A 9,840-nucleotide genomic window follows, 5' to 3' on the forward strand; every position below is an offset into this window, starting at 1 on the left:
AGATCAATACAAATCAATACACAGTACAGAGACTTTACTAATGATTGATTTAATCCTGTCCGGGTGATCAAATTTCAATAAGCTCACAGGTGGATCATTCAATGATTTAACAGGTTGGAAAGACATGTAGGCTTACACATTTGATTATAACTAAGATCAGTCTTTCTCTATGGTTGTGCCTTATTTGTACAATAATATACACACTGTAACTGTGATATAGGGGTGTAACATAGCTAGCCTTGTTCTGGCACCTTACAGCTCATATACAAACTTACATTGGGGTGTAAGTGTAATGTAGCTAGCCTTGATCTGGCACCCTACAGCTCATATACAAACTTATATTGGGGTGTAAGTGTAATGTAGCTAACCTTGATCTGACACCATACAGCTCATATACAAACTTATATTGGGGTGTAATGTAGCTAGCCTTGATCCGGCAGCCTACAGCTCATATACAAACTTACATTGGGGTGTAAGTGTAATGTAGCTAGCCTTGATGTGACACCCTACAGCTCATATACAAACTTATATTGGGGTGTAAGTGTAATGTAGCTAACCTTGATCTGACACCATACAGCTCATATACAAACTTATATTGGGGTGTAATGTAGCTAGCCTTGATCCGGCAGCCTACAGCTCATATACAAACTTACATTGGGGTGTAATGTAGCTAGCCTTGATGTGACACCCTACAGCTCATATACAAACTTACATTGGGGTGTAATGTAGCTAACCTTGATGTGACAACCTACAGCTCATATACAAACTTACATTAGGGTGTAAGTGTAATATAGCTAGTCTTGATGTGACACCCTACAGCTCATATACAAACTTACATTAGGGTGTAATGTAGCTAGCCTTGATCTGACACCCTACAGCTCATATACAAACTTACATTGGGGTGTCAGACTACCCTAGCACCACTGTACCTTAAAGCACATCAACCACAGCTAAATGTAGCTTCAACATACAACTAGACCCCTAACTATTCAGAACCTGGTATACCCTGTCCAGTATATCTAAATCTTCCTTCAGACTCTCTCCAGCTGATGAGCTAATCTGAGCCAGCTAAACTCTGAACTGTGTATTGTTGTCCAACCAATAGGGCCAGCTAAACTCTGAACAGTGTGTATTGTTGTCCAACCAATAGGGCCAGCTAAACTCTGAACAGTGTGTATTGTTGACCAACCTATAGGGCCAGCTAAACTCTGAACAGTGTGTATTGTTGTCCAACCAATAGGGCCAGCTAAACTCTGAACAGTGTGTATTGTTGTCCAACCAAGATGGCCAGCATGAGCAGTTAACAACTGGAAGGCGAGAAGATTCCTATCACTTCAGTCCACTGGGCTATCAGGGGTTGTTGTCCAACCAATAGGGCCAGCTAAACTCTGAACAGTGTGTTTTGTTGTCCGACCAAGATGAGCAGTTAACAGCTGGAAGGCGAGAAGATCCCTATCACTTCAGTCCACTGGGCTATCAGGGGTGAGCGGTCAGCTACTTGGGGTGCATTGGTCATTCTCAGTGGTGGCCCCTCAATGTCCGCAGACGACCCAGTCTTTGTTTGTGGCATACAGTTCAAAGCTGACCCAATCATCTTTGTGGGGGAATGACTGTTCAAAGCTGACCCAACCACCTTTGTTTGTAAAATACCATTCAAAGCTGACCCAACCCTATTTGTTTGTGAATAACTGTTCAAAGCTGACCCAACCATATTTGTTTGTGAATGACTGTTCAAAGCTGACCCAACCGTATTTATTTGTGAATGACAGTTCAAAGCTGACCCAACCACTCTAGTGGGCGAACCAGACGCCAAAAGTTTGAGACTCGGAGCTTCAGTTTTAGCTGCCCTTTCCTTCAACACCATGACACTGTTCAACAAGTTCGCCTGTACTTGCGTCTGAGCAGTGCTGATGCCTGGGGTGGGGGATGCTGCGGTCACTATGGTCATAGGCTGGGTCAAGTGACCAGGCAGCTGACCCTGGCTTGCTGGGGAATTCCTAGAAAACATGCAGTCTCCCTTCGGCGCCGGGGCTGAGGCCTCATCAGCTGAGGCATCGGCACTCAGCTCGCGCTGGTCAGTGATGCTCTCCAAAGAAAAACTGCTGTTCTCTATGTCCACTAGTGTGGACGGGGACCCACACGTGAACTGCTCAATTCTCTTCGACTCGTCCAATACAAGTTCAAGGTCAAACATCTCATCGTATCTCTGAAGCTTTCTCTTGTAGCTGGCGCCTCCAAGCTTGTTGCACTGCAGCGTGGTTGCTGTGATGAGGGAGATATCAAAATTCTTCAAATGTTTATGTTTTGACGCTACGTGGGCCTTCAAGGAATTCGAATGCCGGAATTTTTTTGAGCATTCTGGGCATGAATACGGGAAACTGTTTTCGTGGATGCGCATGTGCCTGCGCAGATTTCGGTGGTCGCTGAATGTGTGAGAGCATTTGGAACAGAGGTAGGGCTTCTCCTTAAAGTGGACGGCTCGTCTGTGGACACTAAGACCGGAGGCATGGTTGAAACTTTGACCACACAGATCACAAAGGTACGACTGGGTACGGTAACACGCCCTCTGGTGGCTTAAAAGACCAGCGGACTGGGAGAAGGCTTGCCCGCACTTGGCACATTTGAAAAGCTTCGTATTGCTGTGTATGAGCTTGTGCTTCAGGAGATGGTCGTACTTCCTGCTTTTAAAACTACACCCGCTCTGTTCACACGCAAACGGCCTGTCCTCGTTGTGCTCGGCTGACGTGTGTCTTCTCAGCCCAGTCTCACCACTGCACCTTAGACCACAGAAGCGACACACGAGGTGTGGTTGGTTGGTGTGTGCTGTTCTGAAGTGCTTGGTCAAGTTGAAATTGCGATAGAATACACAGTGACATAAGTGGCATTTGTAGGATGGACTTTTGTGATCATGCCTAGCGTATTCATCCATGCTCATGAATTTTTCATAGCACAGGATACATTTCACCATCCCATCTTTTAATTCTCTGTACGTTATAAGCTTAGTACTTGGAGCCTGCAAAAACAACAAATAAACTAAAATGTCATACATAGCAGTGTAGCATAGATGGTCTTAATCTAGCAACAGTAAATAATTGTGAGAGGTTAAAAGATTTTTTTGTAATTGATTCGCAAGAACTTGAGGCAGTAAACCTGGAAAACATTGGTGTCTGTAACCTGTCCACAATAGTGGGACAGAGTGGTCTAGCGGTAGAGAGCTGGACTGCTAACCCGTTAGTCTCAAGTTCAAATCCGGGTTCAAGTCAGTAGACCGTCCTTGAGTCCACCCAACTCTGATGGGTACCTAACTCCTGTTAGGGAAAGTAAAGGCGGCTGGGCATAGTGCCGACCACACTATCTCTTCATATGCCGAGGTCACAGAAACAATTGAACTCTACTTCACTTGCCCCATAGACCGTCAGGTTTGAAAGGGAAACTTTTCACCTGTCCACAATTATTCAGGTTAACAGAGTGCTGGTAAATAACATTGACAACTTTACAAGACAGTACATAAGATAAAAGTACATAATAATACAGAGTACACAACACCAGGGTATTTCACATAGTGTGGTGGTTGATGAATAACAGTTCACCTTTTTCTGTGACCACAACATTTGAAACAATTCTAACCTTAGACATGTGCCTAGACATGTGCCTAGACATGCGCCTAGACATGTGCCTAGACATGTGCCCAGAGCTGGGTGGACTCAGGGATGTCCCATGGACTCGTCTGGGATCTGAACTTGAGACTATTAGGTTTGCAATAATGCGCTTTACCATTCTACCACACAATTCAAACTAGACTGGACAATGTCCTGCCTTTGTTTTTAGAAGTTAACACCATCACAATTAGAATTTAACTTGATAGAACAGCTCTAGCAGATAGTATTACCAGCTATATAACATTTACAAAAAGGCAAATGTAACTAAAGTTACCTCAACTGTTTCTGCCTGGTCAGGTTCACAGTGGCTATCAGGTTTCTCTTGACTTTGTTCTAAGTTTGGCTGCTCCGCTGCTATAGATATTATTTCTTGATTGTTTTTATTTTGATTGTTGTTCTCAGAATCAACCACCTTAGACTTTTTGGGTCGGCCTCGTTTTCTTTTCACATTTTCAGAAGAGGTGTCATCAGTTTGTAAATCTTCCTTCGTCTGGCTCTTCTTTCTTTTGAATTGAACTTGTTTTGTTTTTGACATCTTTGTCTTGCTCACACTTACAAACCCTTGCTTTTCAAACACTTCCGGATACATATCGTCCAGTCTAGCTATTTTTATGATGACTTCTCTGTTTAAATCTATATTAGTTTGTTTCCTGCCATTAACACCATGAGTGGGCATAGGATAAGATATCTGGCCCGTGCTAGGCAAGTCTTGTAAAGTAGAAACATCCCACGCATTTAATTCTAAATCTTCACTTTCAATTTTTATAGGCACAGCTAAAATGTTCGCTTCGAAATAATTCTGTAGAAGCTCAAGTACCTCTGTGATGTTAAACCACTCAGCGGCTGTTTGTATTTCTTGTAAGTCAGCTACGGCTGGCTGGAACACGCCAGTGTAAATAGCAGTCACTAAAGTTTCTATAGCAACGTGGCTGAAAGTGACCTCGATGGCGTAACAGTTGTTGGGGTCAACCAAGGAAGATGTTTGTTTGGTGACGAGAGACTCAATCTTGGAGCTGAAGGCTGAGAGAACGCAGCAGTGTACAGCGACTATTTTGTCCAGGGTGTGGATGAACAAATCACAGTGCTGGCCAGCCTGCCACTGAATGTATAACGCTTCCATCAGCTTTCTCTTGTACCCCTTCAGTAGCTTGACAAAAGCTACTTCTTTTGGTGGGGCATCCATCTTTTATCTGCACAAAATATGTTCAACAAAAGCATTATTTCTTACTTTCCACCTAAACTTGAGCTTATTTAACAATAGAAATGTCTGTAATATTTTTAATACTTTTATCAAGACAAAAGGTTGAATGAGTTGAAAAAAAATTAAAAGCTCATTATAGCTGCAGTTTTGAATTATAAACATTAAAAAATATATGGGGGGGGGGGGACGACGACAAATTGAAAGTTTGTCCCTGGGAGCGGTCACTACACCTCTGCAACAGGTTACCTATAGACTTTTCTTAAACACCGTTTAGCCTATGATAGTAGTTTAATCACTTACTACGGTTACGATAAGGCTGTGGATATTCATGGCTCACTACCATTTGCCAAAGAAGGTTTTTTTTGTTCACTGACCAATCACAGCAAAGAATTATTTTCTGTGAACTGTAATTCCTTTATTTATACTAGATGTAGGTTTAAATCTTTAGATCTAACCTTATCACTAATCCTAGTTAGCAAACAGTCGTTATTTACTAAGTAAAATAGAAAAAAACTCGGAGCCAAAAGAATAGAACCCACTCCTCAAAAACAATCTGCCTTAAGTTTAACCACTATGACCATTGCCACATTATCAAAAGTTCAATGTTATACGCAAACTGATAAAAAAAGATGTGTATGTGCAGCGTACCTTGTAAAGATAACATGATTGGCCAGTTAAACATAGCAAAATAGTAATAGAGTTTGAACTTTGAAGGTTATTGGTAGTTCACCATGAATAGGCACTCTATAATAACGTAATTAGTGAATTAGCGTAAGAGTGAAGTCCAGTAAACTTTACAGTTTTCATTTTACAGTCCTTTACTTTACACACTGTACTGTAAAGTTTTAAAAATCTGGATTCTAAGGCAAATAATAAAAGTAGGCCTATAAAAATAGGCTGGGGGGGGGGGGGGCACTAGAATCTAGATCTAGAATAGTCAACAATTATTTCATTAAGATTTAAGACTAAGATATAAGACGTTAAGAGTGAGTAAGACTTTACAAAAATTAAAAGCCTCAGTAGCTAGGTCCTTAAACTACTTTTTAGTAAAAGCCTAAAAGTTTTTATAAACACTATTTTTATACCTAACTATTTTAATATGTTCTCTCATTGTGTCTCTTGTTAATCTAGTTAGTTAAACTTAGTTGACTAGTATTTTAGTAATTAACTACTAGACTATTAGGCCTAGATATTAGATCGTCTCCTGGCTGAGATGGCGGGATGACCTCTGACCCTGAAACGTCACTCGTCGTTTTTTTCGTTTTTTTCGTTTTTTTTAGGGGTCCGTTACACGACAAATGAAAAAACTGCTAATATCGCAAAATCTCATCATTATTTTAATGTGAGATGCTAACTAAATGGACGCCATGCCTTAAAATGTTCGAAATATTCACGAGATACGTGGTTTTAATTAATACACGCTATTTTTGTCGAGTACTCTTGGGAAAAACTGAACTGCCGCCTTAAACGGCCCAGTACATGGTCGAAACCCCCTGGTACAAATGCAGAAATATATAATTGAGATATTTATAATGATTAATTACAGATATGTTGATACATTTTTTAAAAATCGAATATGAGGATGAGGTACCCATGCAGAAATTTCTGTCCGCTTTGTTTACTATCGTGACGTCATTGTTACGCTAGTTACCTCACAGAAACAACTAGTTTTTGTTTTTTGCGGAATGAACCTTTAAGTCTAGTATTTTAATTATAATTCAACTGTAGCGTGTGCAGAAAAAGTAAAATTGTGGAAATTATTATTGTATTAGTAATTTTATTAAAATATGGCCTATATTGATTTTTTTTTCTTCACTGTTGGCCGACAGTAGCTGCATTGAATTTAATTCGTGACCGGTGGTTAACCTCGTCAACGCTGCGTGGCCTATTCGTTTATATCAGGGGTCTCCATACTTTTCAGCCTGAGGGCCGCATTAACCATCAAATATAAGTTCGGGGGCCAGAGTTTCTTCCAGTCATCTCATTCGGGTGGCATTTTACCTCAGCCACCTACAACAAACATTTTTTTCCGTGGACTAAAAGATCTCCAAGGGCCGGATGAGATGACCTCGCGGGCCGCATGCGGCCCGCGGGCCGTAGTTTGGAGACCCCTGGTTTATATAATCAGTGATGCTCGTTCAGTGGCCTTTTTCAGAGCTAGGCCTAATTTCGGGCGATTTTTAGACTTATTTGATAGGCCGTTAGCCTTTTTCATTGCTGCGTATTTTAAACAATGCTTGTTCAGCGGCCTTTTTTTTTTTTTGGCGCTAAATAATCTGTTTACGGGCATTTTAAGCGTTTATGTGTTTATTATTTTTAAAGCTAGACGTAGATCTAGTTTAAAAAAATGTGCGCGAGCATCATTTTCGTTTGTTAAAATTACAATTGGTTTAAGTTCAGGATGGAGATCTTTTATCGTTTTTTTTTCTTGACAGATTTTATCAAGATAGATCGACTTCAAGTTGATATTGAATATTTAAATTACTTTACCTTACTACATTAAACTACATTTGCTTTATCTTTTAAGAGAGTAGACAAAAAAAATTAAGCTAAGTTTTAAAATTAGTCTTAGTTTTGTATCCATTCGGCTCTACTCTATTATAATTTGCTTGAAGAAGGGGGGGGGGGGGGGGAAGAGAGAGAGAGAAGTGAAGACACCGACGATCTCGTGTACGCGTGTTCATTCTATGACGTGTACTACAGGCCTGCTGACCGCACAGTGACCCCTCGACCGTGGTGGGATTTTTCACCGCGGGATAGTAAACATAAGCAAGCAATCATGCGAGTGACGATGTTTGGAGATTTTATTAAAAAAAAATTACACGTCACGTTTTCAATATGAAAAAAATGTAATGTAAAAAAAAAAAGACACTAATACCGTGTATGAACTTCAGCTTCCACACTGTTGACTCAATATAATGTGAATTGAGTTAGGCCTATTTCTTGTATTTATAGACTATCATAACAATCATATTATTTTAAGCATATTTAATAAAATTAGAATTTGAAATAAAAATATTTTTTATGGTAATTTGAGTTATGCAAGTGTTCATTATTTCATAAAAAATGGTATGAATAACATGTAGAGTAGAATTTGTAATGTACATTTTCCTTTACCAATTTCATAAATAACTAGATCTAGTTTTATTATCAATCAGTTGGTTTTTTTTTTGTTATTTTCCGGTGAGTAAATAACCTAAGTTGACACACCCCTTAAAAAACTTGTGCACACCAGTTCACGACGTCATGCCATGCCGGCAGGGATCGAGAACGTGGGTTTTGTCATTCATTTTCCATTCTAGACAAATTTTAAAATTCTCTCTTTTCTCGTCAACTGAGTAAGCTAGATATTTAAATGTGGTGTCAAATGTTCTCTTAAGGGGTAAGGAACTTAATAGTGTATTTGAAATAACAGAATATTTTATTTAAAAAAATCCATAATTAAACCTACTAGATATCTAATAATATCTATTATCTAGAGTAGACCTAGAGAGGCTAGTGTGTACACAAGTCACAAAACTTAAAAAAAACCTTTTAATTTTATACAAATAATTTTTGACAAATATTAATATAGAAGATAGGCTAAAGTAAAGTCTAGAATCTAGATCTGAGTAGATCTAGATAGAATCCAGATCTAAATTCTAGGTTTAGATCTAGATATCTAGATCAAGAAATCTAGATATTTGGCCTAAGCTAAGACCCTAGCCCTAACTTAGGGCCTAAGAAACTATTATAAACTAAGAAAGAAGTAAGAAGCAAAACATTTTTAAATGTAACTTAAAACTTAAAACTTTGCTAGGCCTAACTAACAGTTTCAAATCAATATCAAAAAATTATCAATGGACCTTGGAACTAAAGTCTAGGAAATGAATTTATTTAGGCCAAACTATTTGTTTAGAATCTAGATCTATACCTTTGCAATATTCGTTCTATTAATTTAGACTCTAGATCTACATCTGGACTAAAATTTAGATCAAGGAGTTAGATCTAGACTAGATCTAGTTTAGATCTGATTCTACTCCTGTCCTCGCATCTCAAGTCAATCCGGAAGAAAACGTGTGCGGTGGTACTGATCTCCCTTGTTTAGGTATCCCAACACTATCGTATCGACTAGGGCAGGGTACTCCACACTAGACTAGCTAAGACGAGTGCTTTACCCTAATTTAGATTTTATTCTATAATAAACTATAGGCCCATTTTCACAATAATTTGCAATACAGATGTTGCCAATGTGCAGGTCATAAACACATGTAAGACACACACGACAAACTAGAACAACACATTTATGACAGATTAAAACTAGACCCCATACAAGTAACAGTATTTTTATTTTATTATTTCATGAAATGTTTATGTACATAGTCAAATATTTATTAAAATTTCTAAATTTATTTCTTCTTCTTTCACCCCATCACTTGTTCCACTTCTGTACAAAACAACCAAAAATGAGATTTTAATTAAAAACTAATATACAGAACTTTTTCTTAAGACGCACTGAGGCCGTGGCCACAGAAGTTCCAAAACTTCTAGCCTGACAATGGCATCCACCTACCCCATCACAAACCTTCATCGCAACAAACCTCCCATCACAAACATTTCTCCCAACAAACCTTCATTGCAACAAACTTCCCATCACAAACCTTTCTCCCAACAGACCTTCATCGCAACAAACCTCCCACCCAACAAACCTCCATCGCAACAAACCTCCCACCCAACAAACCTCCATCGCAACAAACCTCCCACCCAACAAACCTCCATCGCAACAAACCTCCCATCACAACAAACCTCCATCGCAACAAACCTCCCACCCAACAAACCTCCATCGCAACAAACCTCCCACCCAACAAACCTCCATCGCAACAAACCTCCCATCACAACAAATAATGTAACAGATCAACTCAACCTATCTGTAGGCACATGTGAACAACATTTCCCAACCTATTCCATATCTCTACATGATTGCATAAACTTCTACGATCC

General features: G+C 39.4%; 1 protein-coding gene across 1 annotated transcript; it reads right to left on the reverse strand.

Moving 5' to 3' along the window:
- Positions 1-1,363: 1,363 nt before the first annotated feature.
- Positions 1,364-8,925, reverse strand: LOC131926836 (GDNF-inducible zinc finger protein 1). The gene is made up of 3 exons (XM_059282482.1): positions 8,774-8,925; positions 3,934-4,849; positions 1,364-3,013 (listed from the first exon to the last, which is right to left on the reverse strand). Exons 2-3 carry the CDS (start codon positions 4,840-4,842, stop codon positions 1,427-1,429), a joined length of 2,496 nt encoding a protein of 831 aa, XP_059138465.1. The 5' UTR covers positions 4,843-4,849; positions 8,774-8,925; the 3' UTR covers positions 1,364-1,426.
- Between the last annotated feature and the right edge of the window lie 915 nt (positions 8,926-9,840).

The sequence above is a fragment of the Physella acuta genome, unplaced genomic scaffold, assembly GCF_028476545.2.
Source record: "Physella acuta isolate Inbredline_101_S28 unplaced genomic scaffold, ASM2847654v3 ptg001346l, whole genome shotgun sequence".
NCBI classification, from domain to species: Eukaryota; Metazoa; Mollusca; class Gastropoda; family Physidae; genus Physella; species Physella acuta.

Excerpts from the sequence above, each read along its gene's own strand:
- LOC131926836 (XM_059282482.1), bottom strand. The coding sequence starts at position 4,842 with ATGGATGCCCCACCAAAAGAAGTAGCTTTTGTCAAGCTACTGAAGGGG. Across the intron at positions 3,014-3,933 it reads ACCAGGCAGAAACAGTTGAG|GCTCCAAGTACTAAGCTTAT; the intron begins GTAACTTTAGTT and ends TTGTTTTTGCAG.